This window comes from Amblyomma maculatum, chromosome 1 (genome assembly GCF_055883805.1).
Source record: "Amblyomma maculatum isolate TAMU_Amacu chromosome 1, ASM5588380v1, whole genome shotgun sequence".
NCBI classification, from domain to species: Eukaryota; Metazoa; Arthropoda; class Arachnida; order Ixodida; family Ixodidae; genus Amblyomma; species Amblyomma maculatum.
The window spans coordinates 453,522,155-453,546,092 of record NC_139344.1 but is presented as its reverse complement, the minus strand read 5'-3'; the positions used below and the strand labels follow the sequence as shown (position 1 = coordinate 453,546,092).

The window sequence follows — 23,938 nt, the reverse complement described above, 5'->3', positions numbered from 1 at the left end:
TTAAATGGCCATTCAGCTGAATGGGCTGCTTGATAAATGGAGGTCCACATACAGAAACATAGCTTTGAAGTCATAAAGCTTGAATGGGGCGGAGCAATGAGTGATAGGGCACTTAGGTGAAAATGTATGCCTAAACTTTATACATGTCGTGCCTATGTCCACGTCAAATGTGTATGTCAAAAATTTGGAGATCAGGCTTTCTGCTTCTAAACGGTGCAGTGGCTCTCGTTTAGCATTCGTGGAAGTCCTTCTTGTTGGAGAAAATTTCTTTAGCTTCAGGAGATCTGAAACACTGGGAAGGCATTAAAGGCCTCGTGATGTGGCACACAAGCCGACTCCCACGGCTAAAATCTTTTACAAAAACTGAATGTAATCTATCGCTGTCATGTGCCCTTCTTTCTATGGTCTATTGTCTTTTACGCTATTTCACTATGGATCCGTGCTAATTATAGGCCAACTCACCGTTTTGTACTTTATGCCGCAGAGCCAAAAGTAGTCTTGAGAAATGATTTTCTCTCTGGTGCTATAAGCATTTGCAGATCTCTGGCGAAGCGAGCAGAGCTATGCATTCTTTTGCTAACTTGGTGTGCGAAGTTCCTCAAAATCCCGTTGCTATCATCTTCGTCCGATTGTGCTTCCCATCCCTTTCCCACTACTCGCTCCTTATGCTACTTAGATACTCCAATGATACCAGCTCCGCATCACAAACACTCACACGGTCCTTCATGAGGGTAGAGTGAACTGGCCATATGGAGATGGAAAAGAATATCTTGGTGCGGGATTCAGATGCTAGCTAAAAGGTTCAGAAAATCTGGCCGTGATCATAGGTTAAGGTGAAGGTTGGGCGCTCGTCTGGCATAAATGTGGCTCACAAGCGGTAGTATACGGTCGTAATCACATCCATATGAAGCACGAATATTTCGTTAAAAGCGCACCGTCACGGTGTGACAGGTTAGAATCAGGGGTGTTGCGGAGTGTACGTCATAATATACAGGTGCGCACATAAGTGAAGGAAGCACGCTTCTCTGTTCAAATTAAAATCCAACCTTCTGCAATGGAGATGAGAAAACAATATTTGCCCAAGTGGAAGGTCACTAGCGTCTACAACCGGTTCGCAGATACCACGTATTTTAGTTCCAATTATGCAAAGCGTGGAAAGGGTCTGAAGCAAAAAGCGTGCTCCGTTTACTTTTGTCCGCACCGGTACGCGTTTTCGTGAATGAGAACCATCCTGGGGCAGTAGCACAGTCCGTGCGTCAAACATGCAGTGCTGTCTATATTCCAGACTTGACTTGGTGGTCGGGTCCGGGCACTCCATCGTGATACACGGAACCAGACTGCTAGTGGAGAGATCACCATTCTATCATCATTAGTCTCTGCCCCTAACGTCTCCGCCTCTTACGCCGCAAATATTTTCTGATCAACTGGGACGACTTTCGCTTCTTTCTGGACAGCCACTCTTGAGATTCGTCCTCAATGCTTACTGAGCGCATACAAAGCGCGCTCAACCGTGTAACGACCACCATCTGTACTGATGTTGGTCGACTAGCACCGGATCTCGGCCTCCGTAACTTGTGGGCTGCCCGCCGTCAAGCCGAGCTCGATCCTACGCGAAGCTGGCATACATAAACGCGATCTCTCGCCACGCAGTGGCTTGTGTGATGTGATGTGAACGATTTCCAGCACCTCCTCGAATGCCTCACTATGGCGAACGCTCATGCAATGAAACATGGGTGCCGCTCCGTCGGCGCAGAAGCAAATGCATGCTTTGCATCTATTTTGTCTCTTCATTAATTCGCCAAATAAACAGCACAAAAACATTTCCCCAATGTTCTATATATTGCCTCCCTCGGCAGTTATCTTTAATTTGGCAGTTATCGCAGTTGATATGTATACAAATTCCACCTTCTGCCGGCGCCGACGGAACCGCAAGTCCGTTCTCTACGCCTGCGTTTCTGGCTGCTACAGATTATGCGAAATGGAAAATAGCCCCCGGCCCGTACAATATTTACTATGAGGTTTACAAGAACATGAACAGTGCTGCACAACCTCAATTACTAGACACTGTAAACAATGTATGGCTGGATGATGCCGTGCCCGAGAGCTGGAAATCTGCTGCCATGATTTCTATCCCAAAACCAGTATAATATCCAACGGATATCGCCACCTTACGACATATTTCCTTAACACCAAGATTGTGCAAGCTTGTAGAGAAAATACTGGTCACACGACTGTTGTCGTGGTTTGAGCAGCAGTTTCTATCCCCCCCGCTCTAATTGGCTTTCATCTGTATATATGTATAGAGGAAGGGTTGGGGCTATCTTGGCACCAGCAGCTGTGTGACGTATCCGCCGCCGCAATGAGCGTAGCGTTTTCTCAATGCATATTGAAAATGCATACATCAGTCATAGTGTCATCCTTAACTCGACTGTCATGCTTCATCTCCCTATGAAAGGGCGCAGCTTTGTCAAATCATTTTATAAAGGGTGAAAAATTGAAATACGTCTCAGTGGTGAAGCGACCGGGTGATTTTTTTCACTACGCGGCGGACCCTGAGGTCCAGTATTGTCGCCAACGTTAACTAAAATTGATATTATCCCACTGGCTTGGCACTTACGTGATATCCCTGAGCTTAAGTTTTTGCAATGCACCGATGATATTGCCGCGAAACCTTCAAAACAGTATTGTTTTTTAACAGCCGCCGGCATACAGGCTTATCACTCTGATTCTGGACCGCGTATCAGTTTCGTAATCTTTGTTTGTTAATGCTCGATGTCGCGAGTCACACCTTTATCAGTTTTGTTGTAGCGAAAGATGCACCGAGATCTGTCTCGAAGGTTCCGGCCACTCGGGTGTCTTTCCACAATGTTCCAGCCCGTGCTGGTAGCTGTTTGCGACGTTATCTAGATTGTTCTGTGCAGCCTTTAAATTGAGCGTTGACGAGTGTGACGGGCATTCTTTGTCCGACGATCGACGAGCACGTTTGTTTCTATCGCCGCCGCCGAGTTGCTTAGTTCTTTTTCGGGCGCAAGTCCGCCCAAATAAAGAGTTTCTTTAGTGCAATCATCGACCCCTTCATTTGTGTCGTCGACCCTGGTCACCACTACGTGACAATATTGATATGATGTGTAGGCGAGATGTCAAAAGACGACAAGGATATTGATGTGTGCCCGGTCCTACGGGGGTGTTCCTGACTCTGGGGTGTGACTCTTTCAGCTAGGGCTTGAAAGGGATAATGTGCCTGTGCAGCCTAGAGGGCGTTTTAGTATTCCACTCGACGTTCTAAACCCATCTCACCCGTCTTTCTACGATTCTTTCTGTCTTCTGCCTTGCCGGTCTCCAGACGAATTAAAAAGGGCAGCTGAGGTTAACGACAAAATCCTTGACCACTTGGTTGATGACACGCCGTCCTTGATTTCCCAACACCGCGTTGCTCAGCTGATGAGCGCAATGGCCTTGGCTTGTTATCCTATTCTCGGTGGTTCATCCAGAACTTCGCCGACGTTGCCGTCCGCTCACACCCTCTTCAAGGAGAACGCACATTTTCCTCTAATGAAGCTCGCGCTTTCCAAGCACTTATTTCGGCCCTCATGACTCCTCGTGTTCTGGCCGTTCTTGTTCTAACCCTTCTGTACCTGCGGCACATCGAACCGACACCAGTGGCTATGGAATTGGCGCTATCCTTAATCTAGTACCAGCATTTCTCTGCCGTATAATTCCCTGTGCCAGCCGTCTGCTATCTCCATCCGAGCGCAAGTATTCAATTACGAATCGAAATGGCTGCACTAGTTTGGGCGTAGACTAAATTCCGCCCTCATTTGTTGGCAAACCACACTGATGCCTTGTGCTGGCTCTCGTTCACTAGACGACCCTACCGGGCGCTTAGGTCGTTGGGTCTTGAGTTTACAATAGTAAATATTTACAATTGTCTGCCCTTCAGGCCAATTACATCGACGCTGGGCTTTTGCCGCAATCCGTCGATCCTCCAGAATTTCTTGACAGCAGTGCCGACGACTACGTTTTGTAGATCATGGGCTTTCTGAACATTGGTGCCGAACAATTTTGATCGTTCCTGCGATCCATATCGGCAAGCTGCGCAACGACGACTCCTTCGGTCAGCATGTTTGTGCTGTGTAACGATACATTGTTGCGACACAATATGCTTCCAGATGGCTCGCACCTTTCACTTGTCGTCCCGACTTATCTCCGTTCTTCTGTTCTTGCCCAACTCCATGATGCCCCACATCAGGGATACTCGGGGGCACTGGGTATCTATTGTATTCCAGTTAGTCAGGGTGGTTCTGCAGCCACATATCGATTGTCAAGACCAGTCTTAACATCTGCCAAGAACACAATTGGATCGTCTTGAAGCCGTGAACCGAAAGGTTATGAGGATAATTACATGCCTTCCACTTATCACACCGGTCGTTCTACAAGGGACTGCGCAACTTAACACCATTTATGAGCTCGTGCAGCAGCGCCGTGAGGCCCGCAGAAAAAGCCAGTCTATCGCTGTCCACGCAAACACTGGTGGCTCATGCAACTATAAACTTCATTTTTTCAGCCGCCAGCGCCAATTCTGCCTCCCTAGAAATTTGTACAGATAAGCGAAAACGAGCCAGTAATTAATCACAGACCAACGCCTGCCAACTCGGCATCGTCGCTTGGCCGGAAATTTGAGGAGCAAGAAGCTCATCTGCCTCAAGAGTACATTGTTGTTGACGTGAATGCGAGTATGCAAACTGATGCAAGCCCTAGCCTTAAACTTCCACATTTCAACTTAAGGAACCACCTACATATATTTATGATAAGCTTATTGCGCTTCCAGAGGCACTCTGCTCCGTGGCCGGCACAACTATTCCTCGTGCGGCCTAATCTCTCATCCGTACCGATGCCCTTCAATCAGCAGTGTTGCTCCAATGTGTCAGCCACTGTGCAGTAATGTACCAGGATTCCCACCAGCTCGCGGCACGCATCGCGTAGTCTGTACGTATTGAGTGGGTACCACAGCACCTACTGCCTTCTCAAAACTGTGCAGATTTAGCGATGTGATAAATGCTTCCAGACTCATCATTACCTCGGCTCCGTAATTTGGACAATAGTACTGTCCTTTTGTCAAGAAAGGAACACCTCCAGCGCCACACACGTTTTCTATCTCTCAGTGTGCGGTAATCCTCCCCTGTGGTCTCACCCGTGCAGAGGAGGTTTCGCTTTGTAAGAACTAGGCGGGGCTGCCCTCACTCCGGCCGTCACTCGGCCTTGGCCTCATTTTCGACATTTATATCTCCGCCCAGGGCATTCGATATGCAAATCCGAAATTATTGAAGCCGAGATTGAATATTTGCTGCGGGACTGCCCAGACTGAAACCTGCGAAAATCTGACGCCTGACGGCAGCATGTCCCTCACCAAGAACTCCTATATCATGCATGGCCTGTACCCATGGACCACATCATTGCTCACTCCTGGGCGTCATAAATTCAGCAATCCGTTTATTATTAGTTTCGTCATTTCTTCATCTTATTTCGCCATCTGATGACCGACAGCAATAAATATATTGCAAAAAGACTAGCGAAAAGTTGGCCTCACACTGACGCCCTTTGTCGGCACGCCAATACGGTCGGATCAGAAGGTTGCCTAGAAGAAGAAGGTAAGCAACGATGTAAACTGGAATGCGCATATCACTAAAATAATATAATCTCCTAACAAAAGTCATGGATTTCCAAAACGTCATCTGCACCACGTGCAACGTAGCCTAAACTTACTAGCTTGCAAATTACTTGTCCGATCTAAGCTTGAATATGCCTCGCCCATCTGGAGCCATAACCAAGTATATCTAACATATTTCTTAGAATCTGTTGAGAATCGAGCCACCAGATTCACTCATTTGTGCTACTCGTACAACACGAGAATATCGTCATTGAAAAGGGAATCTGGACTAACAATCCTAGCTTGTCGCCGTTGAATTGCAGGTAGGTGCTTATTTCACAACTTTTTTGTTTTGTTTTTTTGCTGTTCATTTCATCTCGCACCTAACACCAACCCTCCAGAGCGCATTTTGCACCGCATCGGTCATTCCCTTCAAGTTGCCCGGCCACATTCCCGCATTCCCACATTTTTCGCATCATTCCTGCTCCGATCAGCTCTCGACTGGAACGGCCTTCTGCACGACATCGTCACGATCCCCTGCCCATATAAAGTTTTCAACTGTGTAGCTGCTATCTTTAACCGCAACAATTTTTAGCATCTTTCATTCATGTAAATGTTTATCTAGTTTTTATGTGTCAACCCCCCCTTATGTAATACCCCCCCTCCTGGGGGCCTTTGGGGTAATAAAGTGAATTGAAGGGCAGTGAAATTCATATCACGTCGGGGTCACCAGGGTCCTCAGATGTTGCTTCCGCAAGGGTCTTGGTCAAACTGCTTTATCCCTGCAGCTGCGCTTCTATTCCTGCACCTCTTTTTCATCGCGCGAGGCGCTAAGCGAACCACCAAAAGACTTCCCACCTATTCTCCTTACAGGCCCCACCTTCCCTCATTCCCCATTACCGAATGTCGCAGAGCATTACTGTTAGGCTCTTATGGCTAGCACTTCCACTCAAGACCCGAGCTCGATCATGTCAAGTGCCACGAAATGAATTGGGCTCCAAAGAATTTCTCTTGCATATTAAGGGTGTCTCTTTGCAGTGAGGGAGCACCCTAGTACCATGTAGGGGGCTTCGCCCCCTCTCCCCATTTCTGGTTACCGATTAATGTTTCTATCACCACTTCCAGCACGCGCGGTACTAAGCACGCCAGTACATGGTAACTGATTGAACGAATTAAGGCATAGACTGGAACGTGTCCGAAGAAATTTCTATCAGAGATGTGAGCGAAAATAACCAGGTAATTGGCCACCTTTGAAATCCAATCTAATTCAAGTGTGCCCGCATGCCCCCCCCCCCCCCCCCCCCCCCGCCTAAGAAAAACATTTGGCCCTCTCGAGCCCCCCAATCGTACCTCACCAAAATTGCACCAAACTTCGTGTGTCACTTAAATCGAGTACGGTAAATTCAGTGGCGACCTTCAATCTTAGATTAACCACTTTCAAAACTAGGCTATCTGTGCCGCTGAAGTTTCGAAAAAAATTAATATTAACCTACAGTAAGTACGGCCAACTTGACCATGACATCCAAATTTGGGTGATCCGCCGCAAAACTTTGCTCCCATTACCCCCGGAATTCGGAATGTAAAAATTAAATGTATATTCCTGTCATGGAGGAAGGCGTCCAGGGGATACAATTGGCACTGGACATGGTTATTTGGAGGAATATGTGAGAGGCTTTCGCCCTGCAGTGATTATTGATGATGATGATGAAATATATATTTAACTTCGTCGAATTTAGCCAGTAGAATTAGACATTTACTAAGCAACGGTACTGAGCGACGCCAGACTGAACTCATAATGGAACTAGGCCCGGCACTCGCAATGCTGTCTGCAGGTAAGCAGACTTAAGTACACCCCTGCAATTTTTTTAGGCTCGAGCTTCAAACAGAGATTCCGTAATTCCGGTGGTTGCTGCTTACACCCTGAGGTTGCTATGGTAATCACTAAGGAGCTCATTCGAATTAATGACGTCACAAAACCGCTTAGTTACTCGGAGCGACAGCACACGCAATCTTGTGAGCGGACGTTTTAGCAGACTAAAAGCTTGAGCGGATGCCAGGTAGCCAGGGGTGGAAGTGTTCAATAAACGTTTTCTCCGCCACCTCGTCCTCGTCAACTTGTGGTATTGGTGGTATTGGTAACGTTTTGGCAGAAGGATCTCTAACTTAGGTTTTTACACTGACTTAGGTCAATGAAGATTCAAATTTAACATGATGGACAGTATACGTATATTTATTAAATTTCTCATTGAATAATTTTATTGTTAATATTATATATTTTTCAAATTTATTATATTTTTTATTTAACCTTCAAAGATGCTAGTGGTGGTCAAGCTTTATTACCAGCAGATCTAGAGGAGCCACCTGAAGGGCCGACCCCCGCGTAAACAATGGCCGCTATCCCCCTATCCCCTTTGCAGCGGCAGCGTCTTCAGCCAGCTGGAGGAGCTTGATCTGTGTTCAAAGGTGGAGGCTGAGGATTAAATCCTCCCATTGATCAGAGTCTGGAATGAAGTCATATTTACAACAGAGAAGCTTTCTATATAAAATCACAGCATGGTACACTGCCAAATTCTTTTTCATGACACGAGATGCGAAATATATGCGATAGCCTTGTATACCACCATTCCGAAATTCTAAGCAAGTTGCCAACTAATATATTTGTATTTATTTCAGTCTTTGTGACTTTAACCATTTATATTTTACAGATTTTGCCATATTATATCAACACGTACCTCATTCATATACCTGGATTCGTAGGACTGTTTCTTGCCGGCGTCGTCAGCGCTGCTACAAGGTGTTTATGTCTAACGAAGCACTCTAAAACTGCAATACGCCGCATTTTTGTTTTTTACCATGCTGCAGATTGTTATCGCTGCTTAAATTGTCCTGGTTTAAATCTTCGCTGCCACGGGTTGCCAAAATAGAGAGCCACATTGCAGTCTTCAAGCTGTTTCTTTTTTTTTTCTTTGCGGGTAGAGCCTGCTCTTACACAGTCTGCATGGTCGTCCGTTGTCATGGTATCATGAAAATATTTAGCCTTCTCTTTTCCAGCACTGTTTCATCTGCGATTAACTCCCAAGCTGCCATTCTGTACGTTGATGTGATTTCTCGGCGCTACAAGAATCCCGATCAACATATTCTGCTGATTACACGTGGCACGGGTGAGAAACTTTTTGTTCCGCATCATTGCTAGGATGTGGCAACCAACGCACAAGTATCCGCTTAATCTACTGTTCTCAAATATCACAGAAAGAGTAAAAGAAGTTATTAAATTACAAACTTGAAATAATGGCGCGAGCAGTTTTCAAATAAATGCTCATAAGGCAGCTGATATCTGCTAACAACTATGCATTTTGCTTCTGCACCTGCGACGGACACACGGCACTGCAGCCGGTGCCCAGTTTACTGTCGAGTGCCAATTTTCGCTGGAAAGGGGAGCTATTAGGCTATAGCTTATACAGCTCGTTCGAACGAAAAGCTCTCGGTGTCGTAGTAATAGTTGTCGGTACCGCACAAGCGCTAGCGCTTGTGCGTGTGTGTCGCCTGTTTTGCCTTTTTCTTTGTATTTAAAATCCCTACATCTTGATGATCTGAATTATGCAAATTGAGAGTGTTTATGAACCAATTAGGTAACTAAAATGAAAAATTGGAAAAAGGAGGTTCTAAGACTTCCAAATTCTCAGAATGAAAAGCCAATATTTGATTACACTGATTAAGAAAACTCAGAGTGAATTTATACAAATAGCTAAAAAAATTGAAAATGCATTCAAAGGTGTCAAACTACTCAGAATGGAAAGCCAATATTTGCTGATACCAAATAAGGGTGTAGAAAAAGAAATTTAAAACTAAAAAAGAAACATTTATAAAGATAACAAAGTGAAAAACCTTGGTTAGTGTCTGTGAAATGCTATCGCTTCGTACCATTAAAGATGAAGCCTAATTGGCCCGCAGATGTTCTAGAAATAAATATATTTATTTATTTTTTTGAAGACTGTCTTTTATGTCATATCTGTAAAATTTGTGTGTCCTGGTGTCTAATTGTTTAGTTTTTTGTTCTTGCTTTTAGTAGCTTTTGGCTTAGGCATTACATACAACGTTGCCAGCCGATTGCTAATACCCTTCGCGGTGTCACCGTAGCATTCTCTCTCCATTCGTGAGGTCAGCGGGATCACAGCGCCCACATATTGATAGGGTGAAGTGAAATAATGACCATGCACAGAAGATAAGTTCAAAACAGAACTTCGTGTATGATATGTGACCGGATGGTGATCATGGCGGAGGCAACGTACAAAGAGAATGAGTGCACTGAAATGAACTTTTTACTGGGCTGAATTGTGCACGCAGTATAGTTAAGCAGCTCGGCAACGGCGACAGGAACAAAACTGTTCGGCAGTTATCCAACTTTGAATATCCTCAATTTAAGTCGGGAAATAGGGATCTACATAACCACTAAAAAAAGCACTTAAAAAGCCTTTAGCATTGATGATACAACCTCGCCTTAAATCTTGGCATATCTTGCACTACAAGGAACGTCATTAAGCCATGCTTGGGCGACACTGAGCTTAAAGGAATACAAAACACAAAATCCTTCTGCGCACTACAAGCAGAATGTAAGGCCATATGCCAGCGGTTAATGACAGCAAAAAATATTTGTTGAAATAATGCACCGTAATCCAAGATGGGCGGTGAACAGTTCTAAGTGTCAAGGAATACTCGATCTACTTACGGCCGGTTATGTGGTCAGATCAGATCCTTGCTAGATGAATAACTGATAGAATAAGAATTAGGTGACATACACTTGGCAGGCACTTGAATAGAAGATAAGTCTGCTAGTATTCTCAACAAGACATTATATAAAGCATTATTTTACTGGCACTCATATATAAGGTGGTAACTTCGAAGCTAACGAATGCGGTTGAACTTACGTTAAGGACAGTACGACGAGTTATCAAAAAAAAAAAAAATGTTATGCGATGTCAAGAACCAGGAAGAGTGCCAGTAGGTCAGGGTACGAACACAAAAGGTACTGACAATTTACCCAACATCAAGACGAAACGGGTACGGGAAAGACATGCAATGCGAAGGCAAGATCACTGGGAGATAGCTAAAGGTAATAAAGTGGATTCCAAGGTAATTCAAGTGTAGCAATACCGAAAGAAAGTTAGATACACGGATGAGGTTAGGAAGTTGGCGGTGTTAAAATGGATGCAGGTGGTACAGGCCTGGGTTGAGTGAAGGGATGTGGGAGAGGCCCCTGCCGAGAAGTGGATGTAGTCAGGCCCGATAATGATGACGCTTATGAGGATAATTATGTGCAATGTCAGCGCATGTAAGCCAGTCCCGGATGGTCGTTATTCATCCGAAGCCATCTATGATCTTCGTCTCTTACAGCCCGCGCACAGCATGTATGGTGAATTCATACTCACGCGTCCATTATCAGTCTGTAGACTTAAAACTGAAGGGGGAAAAAAAACCCGCAGGCGACGAGAGGACAGATGTCTTAATAATTTTCAGTCATACTTAAAATATGACCAGTAAGTATATTTGACTGATTTGAGATAATTTTTAGATGTGGAGACATGCTAACAAACAAATGGTAGTGCATAAAGACGTACTATAGTGCCTTCAAAATACAACGGAGCACAAGAACGAAACATTTTCGATTCACGGCGTGCCCTGCGACCGCGTGCGCATTTGTATAGCTTGGGTTTGTGAGGGACACGCGGATGTTCAGCTTGACCCTCTTGGTTTTCGCCTCACCAGGAGCCCGGACGAAGAAGATCACTTTTTCCACAGGCCCATGCTGTATTTTATTTTTGGAGGCACTAGCACGCATATACCGTAGGCATTTACAGCGTGTCATGTCACTTTTCGTTAAATAGGTACGTTTCGTTGATGTTTCCAAGGTGTAGATCCACTTCTTGCTCAACTACAAAGTAGCTGGCTGTCTCCTTTTGTGTTAAACAAGAATTTGTGTAGGGCATTGAGGTGCGAGCGGGTGTTTTTCGAGATGCCACGGTGACACAAAATGTGCAGTGAAGGCAATTTTACATATCAGGAGCACATCACACATCCGAAAACACTCGAGGCGTTCGGGGATTTTTCTTCAACTGCATTACCTTGCTCCTTAAATGAAAATCTCGTTCTACTGCTGCTGCACTTATTTTTGAGTGTAGCGTAATCTAATAGGGTAAATGCATGACAAAAAAACGCCCTTTTAAACCCTTGATTTTGCAACGTGGCGTTAAAAGTATTTAAAATTAATTTGCCAGCCTTAAATTGCAATGTAATGTATCCGAGATTTTTCTTGCTTAAAACATGTCATGTAATATCAGCCTGGAATGCAGCAACTTTCGCCTTCTACATGTGGTATGCAGTCGATCCCGGATATATCGAACTCAAAGGGTTTCACCAAATAGTTCGATGGCATCCTTACAATTCGATATATAAAATAAGCCAACAGATGAGCTTCCCTATGACACAAGAGCATGCCTCCTGAGAACCCACTTTAGCGGCGCACTTTGTACGGCGATGCCCGTCCTGCTGGCATACAGCAGTCCACAGCTCGTCGCGAGTGCAGTTTCTAGCGAGAAGCACGCAAGCGCCCTCGCGCGTCAAGCGCCACTTAGCGCCAGGCACTGAAAAGCAGGGCTCACCTCTACATGCCGCTCCGTGGGTGTGTCCGCGCTACTACAGTATTTCATAGGAACATATCGGGGTGTCAGGGCTCTCGCCTTGCTCCATCTGCCACCTGTGCCTTCGGGCTTAGGCTTGACATCAACGCATGCTGCGAGTGGTGGTTCGGGAAAGGTCACTGCTGATCATAAGAGGTGAAATTCTGTTACCAGTACACTAGAAACGTAACAATTACCGAGTTCAAATAGGGTACACGAATCTTGTTCAGCAGCGAAGCAGGCCACGCGAGAGCCACGTGAGAGCCACCGCAAGCCTTCGGTCAACAAGGATGGCTTCACTGCACAACACCTTGTTCTTTGAACCTTGACCTCGCCGCGTGGCGCCAGTGTTGCACTGAAAATATTTTTATCCAAGATCAAAGACCATTATCATTTTGAGGCGAAGTTCACCTCGTCCAGTAGATTTAAATCGTTAACGCTGCCAGCAAGCAACCAAAATTGCGCAGCTGACCCGGCTCCGCGCGCGAAAATGGCCGTGTGTAATCATTGGAAGAAGCCTCCTTGCAAGTGCACAGCACGAAGTTTGATATGTCGAATGGTCCACTAAATAAGTGTTAGATATAGGCGAACACCGCTCTTGTACTTTTGCATGGTGTTTTGAAGGAGATATTCTTAGAGTTCGATAAAAGCCCTAATTCGATACATCGGAGTTCGGAATCAATAGTGCTGCTAAGCAAAATAGGCACTGAAGTTCCCGATACAAGCAAGGTTTCTAGAGTCAATGTAGCACTAATGCATAAAATATATTCTCCTATCATTTCAGCTTCCTTATTATGCTAAGTCTCTTGAAATTATGTTGCTGTCATAGTCCTGTGAAGTGTTTTCATCTTCTGCTCGCACTAGAAAAGTAGAATTCTAGCATTGAAAAGAATCAGCATATGCAGACTTTGTATCGTGGTTTTTTTTCTCTCTTTCTCTCCATATAAAATGTACGAAAACATACGAAACCAAACCGAGTACTCGATCCGTTCTGTTCTAAAGCCGGTATATTGAAAACCGGTAAACCATGGACTCATAAGAATGAAAGTTTCTAGTTTGCGTTCATAGTGACAAGTCCGTAGTCTTCAAAGCTTTAAAATATGCTATGGGCGATGCATTTGCAAATATTGAGAACTACTGGGGTCGCTTTTTTTTTCGCCTTGCATTTTGTTATTTTTTACATCTGTGTGTGTGTGTGTTTTTCATTTCTAGCAATACTGTTGGGGACAACAATGACTATCTACAGCACACTGTGTGTGTACATGGGTTCAGTGACAAGGGTGAGATCAACGTGTTTTTAGAAAGTTTTCAATGCGTCAGGATTCTAAACCGTATGCACTCTCCACAATGATTTCAACTCCTTACTTAGTTGGCCTTCCTTTATAGTAGCAAAATGTGAGAGGAAATGTGAACTACAATGTTCAAGGAAAAAGTGCGAAGACTGTCAATTTTTTTTATTTGCATCAAATTCTGTAATTACTACCGTTGTGGAAGGAAATACTAAACGTTTCCTGCAACATTTACGAAATTTTTATTTCTGCGTTAGAAGCTCATCTTATTGATTGATGCTGAGGTTTTTCTCAAATAGTAAAACTTTCTCAAATAGTTAAATTAATTCTATGGTTCGGAACATTACGGCAATAATTATTTATTAGGTACTGCCCTAGAGCACCCACGCAGCTTCAAAGAAGACGTGCTGCTTTCTCAGAAACTTCGCAGTTGAAGAAAAATGCCATCAGGTCCGGTGTTTGCACCAATCTTGCAAACCGCTCCCACCTTCGTAGGTCTCCTTTAAAATATTGGACAGGCAGTATAAGGCAGTTTATTTATTTATTTATTTATTTATTTATTTATTTATTTATTTATTTATTTATTTATTTATTTATTTATTTATTTATTTATTTATTTATTTATTTATTTATTTATTTATTTATTTATTTATTTGATTATTTATTTGTTTGTTTGTTTGTTTATTTATTTATTTATTTATTTATTTATTTATTTATTTATTTATTTATTTATTTATTTATTTATTTATTTATTTGAAATACCCTCAGGGTACGCGTCGGGTGTTACAGAGGGGAGTGGAATGCAAGACAAATGATCAGTTAGGAAAACCATAATGGCCAGTAAGAGCATTCTTAAAAATTTTATATAATTTATAGACACTAACGCCACAGGAAGGTGGTGAAAGTTCTTAATTGAAACGCGGGAGGAATGAGAATTGTAAAAAGCGTTTGTTCGACACGCTGAGGATTCAATTTTATCCCGATGGTATTATAGCCGTTAAGTGTACTATGACAGTATAGTTAGCTGACGTGGTCGGAGTATCTGATGCCTCAGCCAGAGAGCAGGGAGCTGTAACGGGTTTTTCATGTTAGTGTGTAACGATGCAGCGGTAATTACTCAGTATGTAACGAGCAGATCGATTCTGATATCTTCGACTAGGTCATTAGAATATCGAATATCAAGGCCGGGATCTCATACAGAAGCTGCATTTCAAGTTTGGGACGTACAGATGTCTTGTAAAGCGGAAGTTGTTTTGGCTAACATTTAAACGAAATGAAGGATGCGTAAAGTCACAACAAAACACGAGTGAAGACACTTGTTCCTTTATTCGTCCATTTTGCTTATGCAATACGTTTGCCGAGTGAAGAGTATGCATCCGAAAGCGGTGGCTAGCTGCTCTACTGTATTGTAAATGTGTCACAAATAACTGCGTGTAGAGGTAAACATGGTATATGTCGGCTGCTAATAGCTAAATTTTGTTTATAAATTCTGTTCGGCATCGAGAAATATTATTAAATTGAACGATTACACTTTTTTTTAATTTCAACTTGAACACAGATGTTTTTAGAATCTTTCAACAGAGAATTGTAAACACTATCTTTACATTGGAAGAGTACCTACTCCGCCATATACGCTGGCTGTGGATACCTTATTAACAAATGAATGTCAATACATGAGTAATGCTAAAAATATTTATGATTTTCAAATGGTCTGAGAAGAGATGGCAGGGGGCATCCCCAAACCCTTCTGCAGCAGTAGCCTGCTGGGGGTGACTGCTGAAATCACTTTCTTGCTTTGAAAACTCATTATCATCATCAGCCGGACTATACCCACTGCAGGAAAAAGGCCTCTCTCATATTCCTCCTATTAACCTGTTACTGTGCTAGCTGCATCCACTTGACCCCTGTGGCATTAAAACTGTGCGTTTGTTCATTAATTAATTAATTCATTCATTCATTCATTCTTTTCAATGTTCATGATAGTGGGCAAATGAAATTTTCTGTGGATTAGACCACGCTTCTTCCCTCTGGAGGTTTCAGAGCGGGTCAGGCTGCTACCGACCGAAAATGTGTTTAGCTTCTCCAGAACACATTCATTCTCCAGAGCAGAGTTCATTGACACAAATAAATTCTGTAGTTTGTTAATGTCACTGCAATAGGCAGAAGCCGTGGCCGAAATTTTAATGACACACTTACTCTATTAACTCCCTTTGATCAAGAAATGATGCAAAGTGCTGTCCACGTGCTGCTCTTTCTGGCACTCGTATTTATACAAAAGATACCAAGGGGCCCTAATCGATGAGGGTAGTAAATAGGTTGAAGGGGTTCCAGGCATGTGATGAAAAATAGAAAAGCCTCGAATTCAATAAAAAAAGAAGCAAAAACACACTATGTTATAGTTAACTGTGTGACATGACAATAGCTTAGCTTTGGAAATATGATCGTGCCGTTCACAAATGGACAAAGGCAAATTTCTTATGGGCCGCTTAGTGATGGCACAGCATATGAAAAACGAAGATGTAATTCAGTAAAACCTGCGTGTTTTGTTTTCAAGGATGCAATACTGATATAACGTGAACAAGCGTAGGTCAGAATGAAGGTAAAAACTGAGGGACTTGTATGTTTTTACCAAGTCGAAATGGGTAATTTAAGGAAATACGCTGTTTGAATAATTCCGATTTCTCAGCAGTTGAGGTAGAATAATTTTCACAGGAGCAGCCTTCTGAGGGACGCCGTTAGGTTTGTCAATCAGTATTCTTCACTGAACAAAAATTAGGGTCTCTTACAACTGGCGTTGGCTCCATGCTATCTATGTAATGGCACTCAGTAGTTTTTTTTTTTCTGACAGATATTTATGATGGTCAGCACGGGACTGACTGGGCCATTCGTGGGCTTATGCCTTCTAGCTGTGTTGTTTCCATTCGTCCACTCAAAGGTTTGTATATTTTCTTTCTTGCAATGCTGTTTTCAGCACTGGGCATCACAGAGGTATAGAACAAAAAGAGGAAAATTTAAATCGTTTTGTACTTGAGAGCATTTAATAAAATTGAGATGCGTGTGGGCAGATAAAGCGATATTTTACGCCGCAGTACACTTTACACACACGGAACACTTTTATGGAGAGCGCAGTATAATGTGGGGACACCTCAACTCCGCCGTAGGGATATAACACGACGGCGTTAATAGAGCAATTACACCAAGCCATCTGCTCATGCGTGTGCATTTCAGACATGCTCCACACCGCCTCCTCTAGAAAGATGTCTGCGGCATTGCTCGATTACCCATTGAAGCGGCTTTCCTTCAGTTGCGGGCAGTAGTCAACAGATCGGGCCAGCTACGTACCTGTCTCCGCAAAAGGGGTTGGGGTAGTATTGCGTCGAAGCGGGAGCGGCAGTCCGGAAAGCGCATGCGCAAAAGTGTGTTGCAGGTGGACGCCATAATGATCGCTAGCTAACACCACATAAGGAAAGGAGACAAAGAGGAAAGGTAACGGCAGCGAGTTTTTGGCACATTCGGCAAGCATCTTTTTATAGGAGGCAATGGCTATAGTCGCTGCATCAGATGAGAACCAAGCATTGCAGCAGCCGCTGCTCAGCCGTCGTCGCAAAAACGGCACTTTGCCGCGGGACCCCTTTGTGACATGTTTTACATCGCCCCATGAGGCAAAGGGACCTTGTCATGATGTTGCTGACCTAACTACGCGAAGGAATAACCATTATTTCATGACAAAAAGAAGCTCTGTGGGGATATCTCAATACGAATGGGACAATTAAATGTCCTAACATTGTCAGTATTCGTGTGTGTTTATTCAATGTGGTTATGTCTTGTTATCATACACATACTCATTACCATACAGCTCCATCGCTGCAGGGGTTCATATTTACGGCGCTAGAGTGCTAAACGAAAGAATGCGAGTTCGATCCCGACAGCTGCTTTTCGATGGAGTCGGAAAGTAACGGACACGTGCATGTACTATGAGACATCAGTGCAGCTTAAGTAATTCCAGGTGACGACCGAAGTTTTCTGTGCCACAAAACGCCACATTCTCAGAAATACTAGGATTTTAACTCTATCGGGGCATTATGTAGTGAAGGATACGCGCTGTACATTTACAGGCGAACATGAAATACGCTTGGCTGGTTTATGGGGTGTAAAGACCCAAAGAGACTAAGGCTATGAGGGACGGTGTAGTGCAGGGCTCGGAGTTGCAACCACCTGGGATTCTTTAATGTTCACTGGCATAGCTCAGCACATGGGCGCCTTAGCTTTCGCCCTCATCAAAAAGAGACCACCGTGGCCGGAGTTCGACGGTCGACCCGCCTCCTTGGGTACAGCATTCAGGCGCCTTAACCACTGCACCACCGCGGCGGGGCAACATAAAGTATGTTCGCCCCAGCATTGTGAATAATGGCATTGTGTGTAATAACAAAATGTAATTTATAATGCCACAACTCTGATGTAGTTATGACAAAGAGTGCATTTTGCAGGGTGCTGGCGTGGCAACGCTTCTAACGGTCATTTACCAGGTCTGCCATATGGTGGCGACGATGAAAACCGGTAGGAAGCCGCCGCGAATGCCGGTGTCACTTGACTACTGCCCCGGTAACCGGAGTGTGACTGTATCATCGCTGAACACAGTGCATTTTGCACCAACCGCCCAGTAAGATGATTGAGTCAACAATATTTTCATGGTTGAATGTACGTAAAGTAGACGCAGAGGTGAACCCGTTTAGGTTTACGAGGTGCGAGCTTACGACAAAGAAGAATAAGCACACACGACGAAGCGCCTCGTCAGGTTCGTTCATCTCTTTTTTTTTTACGAGCTAGCTCTTCCTAAATCATACCGCTTAGCCCCAACACTAACTCTTGTGCGGGGAACCCAAGTATGAGGCCTTTTATTTATCGAACCAGGTCTATCCCGAGCACTCCTCACGAGTCAATGGCCGTTTTGTCATTTTTTTGGCTAAACGAGGAGATCGCGTGCCCATAATTTGCCCCTAAGAACTGTTTCATACCACAGCAGTAAGATCTGAAAATGCTTGTTAATAACCTGCAAAACTTGCCAAAGTTACGTTTCTGAGGCATCCGCTCCTTGGTTTAGCACCTTCGTTGACGACGATGTGATCCGAGCGAGCGAGAGAGGAGCAGAGCGGAGGATGGAAGTACGCAGAGTCGCGAGGTCAAGGCGGGAAGCGAAGGTGGAGCCAGGGTCTTACAGCCGCCCAAATCTTTCACAGACGTGCGTGATGGCCGGATTCCTAACGATTCTGGGCGTAACAAAGGAGCTAATCTCCTGAATGACAAAGTATAAGAAGGGCTCACCAACCCATGCCTACTATTGACCATCTGGCAAGTTTTATCCGCCTGAAAGCGCAGGAGCACAGAAGAGACGGGAATCACGCAGGCCAGTTAAGGATTTGGGCGACTGTACATCATGCTCAGCCAGCTCTCTCTACAGTGGTTGCGAAAAAACGCACTGCTTGCCGCTGAGGACATGGCCTTGCACACTCGCCGTTAAATACAGACGTGGTTTGTGTATTTATGTATGTATAAAAAGTTAATTTTTGGACAATGCCTCGCCCAGCGACCCCAGTTTTTAATGTGCAATGCGTAAAAGCCAATCAACGAGCATTCAAGTGTGTACTGATAACTTGAGCTTCCTTGCCGATTCAGAAGCTTTGAAAGAGGGATTCATCTTTTCCCACCCCTTTAAAGCAGTTCATGTGCAATTTTAGGTATTTATTACAACTCTGATCATTAGGTCTTTCATTTATACCATGTCAGTCTTGTCTTACAGCATATCTTCATAGAGCACACAAATGTACGTTTCAATGTTTTGCAGCGTACGCTTCTCTCCTGAGGTTCAAAAGGCTGCTGGGGAAACCTGGTGACACACTGACACCTATATGGCATTCGCTGAAGAGCCACCTTGCGTTCTGCGCTTGCGCGACATTAGAGTTAATACGCAGAAGGAAAGATCGCACGCCGAGGAATTTCTGGTATAAAGCCTTAAGACAGGGAGGCCACTCTACCGTCTTCACAGTGTGGCGTCAAGCACCATGTGATGGAAAAATAAATAACAAACCCTATATCCTATAATGACGCCGACATCCGCGAATGTGATTCGAACCTATGAATAAGCTCGCATGGCAGCTTCCCTCGGAGCTACAGTAAGCTACTGAGCCATCGCCGCTGCCCAGCATCGCACGTTTTCAACGAACTTCCGTTCATGCGCAGGTCAATCACCAAAGAAGACCAAATAGGACATGCACGTCCAAGACAAAATTATAACGCGTGGTGCGCCTCACAAAAAGGAGAAGGAAAGTTTGTCGCACTGGGGCTTCCATCGGTCAAGTCTCCGATCCGCATAGGCTAAAAACTACCGCAGGCGCTAATGACGCTTTGGACTATTTTAAGCGTCATGTGGGAAGGAACAGCGTTTCGGCCTAGATCAGGGAGGACTCTTTTACCACTTAGTCACAGCAGCATACTCTTCTCATTTCCTTACTAAATCATGTTGCAAAAGAATTGGGAACATTGTGAATAGAAAGAATTTAGCACTTACATGTGTGCGTGTTAATATCAGCAGAAATCACCAAAATTATAATAACTCTTTCGACACGATCCTGCAATGGTAAATCCTAAAACGTTGTCGTGAGGTCACGGCTGGTGAAAAGTGACCATGGTGAACACAGCCGGAAGCTGCGCGGCTTCTTTCGAGATGATTATAAGATAGATATCAAACCAACGGAATGATAATCGGAATCTTCGCTCTTTGAAGGCAAAGCGCACTGAGAAGCCTATCGTGAAGTCTATCGTTCGTGAGCTCCGTTTTCACGCGATAGCGTTAGAAGCCTAGTTCACCGAAAATTCGGCCTTCCGCTGGCGTTGTGAGCAAAAAGTCAGGAACATGGCGTTCGCAGGAGGATGCTAGCAGCTGACGTGGCCGCGCTATGACTTGACGTAGTGCTGCCTAACGTGTCGTTTGGCAGGAGTTTCATCCTCCACCATCTCCTTCAGTATGGAGGGGGGGGGTGGCATTATCAGAATCAGCCTGCCAGGAATATTGCATTCATCCAACCCAGGCCATGCAGGCACGTTCATGCGGCTTGGTTAAAGCGGAGCCATGTATGTGAGCTAGTAGCATACGCTATCGCTTCATACTCCTAAAGGTGGAGCTTAAATGTCCTCCATGGTTTTTGTATTGGTACCTGTACGTTTCACCATAAGTTCAAAGAATGGCCATCTTGCAATATTTGCGACAAGCCAAGGATGTTTGTGTCAATTTACCGAAAAGATTTCATAAACCCTCAAGGACTATGAGGTGCCCAGCATCTACATTAAGAGATAGGAAGCGTATAAGTGGGCATGGGCAGGACATGTAGTTCAGAGAGGATAACCGATGGGAGCTTAGGGTAACAAACTGGATTCGAACAGAAGGAAAGCGTAGCAGGCGGCGGCAGAACGTCAGGAAGGCGAATAAGGTTAAGAAGTTCGCAGGGGTGAAGTGGATGCAGCTAGCATAGAATCGGGTAAATTAGAGAAATATGGGAGAGGCCTTCGCCCTGCATTGGGTATAGTCAGGCTGATGATGATGATGATGATGGTGGTGGTGGTGGTGGTGATGGTGGTGGTGGTGGTGGTGGTGGTGGTGGTTCCCGGTGGTTACCAGGGCAGCGAGGCGATGCTTTGGGTTCGCGGCTAGGTGTGCGCGAGGAGAGAGAAAGATAACGTCGGGACAAAGGAATAAAGCTTGTGTGACCTGCAGTGCGGTGTGGGATGGTGCGGTGCGGTGTCTACTGAGCCGTCGGTCAGCGGAGCGGACTTATGAGTGTGAGAGTGTGAGACTGACGAGTGGCGGCACGGACGTATTTTCCGTTTAAAGCAATAAACCTAGTTCTAACCCCTAGAACCCGGCAAATTGGGGGCTCGTCCTAAGCTTCAGCGTGAACAGCGGCGCAGAACAAGGCGAAACGTCTCAGGCAACGCGTCCAGTCGTGACTCACAGTGTAATTCAGGACCTACTGTCGCAGACCGACGGTTCAACCCTGGCACGGGAGTGAATCGCAGGGGTAAGCAGACGCACTCTGCTTCACGATACACGGGGTGGACTCCAGCCATTTCTCTAGCCTAGTACACCAGGCGGCGCAGCTAGTCCTACGTCCGACCGACGCGGCGGCACTGACCGACACAGCGACGGTGCCGCCCGCGCCTTGGAGACCCAGCCGCGCGGATTCGGGGGCGCCAAAGTTTTCGCGTTACGAAGACCGCCAAACGTCGGATAAATTCTTGCAGCGGTTAGAGGAGTTTTGTGACACTTCTGGCATCACAGAAGAACAGCGCCTGCGTCAAGTGGTTCCGGTGACCTTGAAAGGCAACGCAAAACCGCAGCTGCGCTCGACAGGCAAGTTTGATACCTGGGAAGCATTCGTGAAGCAGTTTCAGGATGAGTTCGTGTCCGCCAACTATAAACAGCGCCTTAAAGCGGAGCTGCAGCGGCGCATGCAGCACCCGTAGGAGAATCTCCACCACTTCATTCACCTGATAGCGGAATGTTAAGAAAGAATCGGACAGCCGGTATCTGAAGATGAAAAAGTTCGTACAGCTAGGAAACTCACGCACCCGCAGTTACAAAATCTAGCGGAAAACATGCAGCTCAAGGACCTCCGCGATAAGGCAAAGGTGGCGGGAACATTGATGGGGAAGGCGTGGAGCCGCCTTAACTACGTGCCACCCCCTCCTCGAAGTAACCAAGTGGCCCAAGGTCTAGCCTTTGTGGACCAGGTTGCAGCAGCTCAAGGAGGCAATAAAGCAGCTCATGGTGTAGAACGGCGCGAAAAAAACGGCAGGGACGAAGGAAGACAACAAGACGACCGCTGCCTTTCATCTACACAATGGATTACCAACGTACCCAAGCTTCTGTTTTAACAACAAAGCAACCACAGCTCTTTAAATGTCCCTGGGTATCAGTGGCCTTTGCTCCCAACAGCTTTGCAAACTACCCATTTCACAATCATGCCTGCACCAAGTGACGGCTGACCGGGAACAGTGGGTAATGGAAGTGGCATTACCAATGTTACAAATTTAGTCACATTACCTCCCGGCAGTATTCGGCGGCATCCAACAAGTAGCACGCCCGAGCCACCTCGACAGAACTCGCAGCAACAACTCTGCCATCGTGGTGGACGAGCAAGCCACTTTGAGCAAGCACTTTGTGCTACGAGGCGGTAAAGAGGACAGGCTCCCTGCTTTCGATGCAACATGCTAGGGCGTACTAGAGTTAACTGCCCGGGAAACGCTCGCGTGTAGATGGTGCTCTAGCCGGCAGCTACACCGCAACGCTGCAAGTTGCAGCTACGGCAGAAAAGAGCCCCTGCTTCAAAATAGCAGTTGACAGTCTGGTATTATTCGCATTCCTTGATACTGGATCAAGTGTAAGCCTTCTCGGTGACGCTATGGCAACAGCAAAGTTAGCAAGTGCCATTCCTGGAGAAGAATCTCATTCTCCATCTAGCGTGGGGGGGGACTGGCACAATTTGGTCTGTGCGATGCAGGATTCATTGGGGCAGGGGCCAGTCGCAAGCAACGCTTCTTGCACATGCCGGGACTGTGTCGGGATGTGGTTCTAGGAAACAACTTCTTCGTAGCAGCAGACGTGTATCCATAAGGGCCATGATGGGCGGACAGTTGGCACAGTCCCGTATTTTCTCGTCAAGTTTGTGCGTCCGCTATTGACTTTGCCTACACAGTAGCCACCGACCGATGATGTGTATACCCTGGACTCCCTCTTTCAAGAACCAGTGCCTCGCCACACCGAGAGCAGAGTGAGTAGCCAGCATGATGATTGAAGAGGCATGCATTAACAGTGTTGGATGATCGCCATCTTTAATACAAAGCCAGGGCTCACCATCCTCGTGGAGCACAAATTGTGTCGGAAGGCAATGTACCAACACGTTGCAAGCTTTGGTGAATGCCAAGAAAAGAGACGTTATGGATCAGTGCCAAGAGCTGCTCAACGAGGGGCTTGCATAACCCAGTACAAGCACTTGGGCAAATGCATCTGTCTCGGTCTCCACAAAATCGAGTGGTTACCGCTTAACAATAAACTACAGGAGTCTGAATGTCAAGTCAAGGGTACCAGTGCACCCTATACCAAGAACAGATTTGGGTGCTCACACAAGTAGGAATAGCGCAGTGGTTTACCAGCCTCGATTTGTCGCAGAGCTTTTCAGATTTAGGTTGCTCCGGAGGACCTCCCTAAGACTGCCTTCTTATGCACTCAAGGCTCATTCCAGTTTAAGCGGATGTCATTTGGCCTGGCCGGGGCC

The 23,938-nt window shown here is 45.4% G+C and overlaps 1 protein-coding gene across 1 annotated transcript in view; it reads left to right on the top strand.

The window, feature by feature from the left end:
• Window positions 1–23,938, top strand: part of LOC146209679 (sodium-coupled monocarboxylate transporter 2-like) — a 50,140-nt gene that overhangs the window by 18,180 nt on the left and 8,022 nt on the right. Inside the window, exons 8-13 of the mRNA XM_084580908.1 lie at window positions 8,353–8,441; window positions 8,699–8,808; window positions 13,534–13,601; window positions 16,459–16,545; window positions 18,098–18,270; window positions 22,366–22,374. Of these exons, the coding sequence (XP_084437034.1) occupies window positions 8,353–8,441; window positions 8,699–8,808; window positions 13,534–13,601; window positions 16,459–16,545; window positions 18,098–18,270; window positions 22,366–22,374 (536 nt within the window). The remainder of the gene's footprint in view (window positions 1–8,352; window positions 8,442–8,698; window positions 8,809–13,533; window positions 13,602–16,458; window positions 16,546–18,097; window positions 18,271–22,365; window positions 22,375–23,938) is intronic.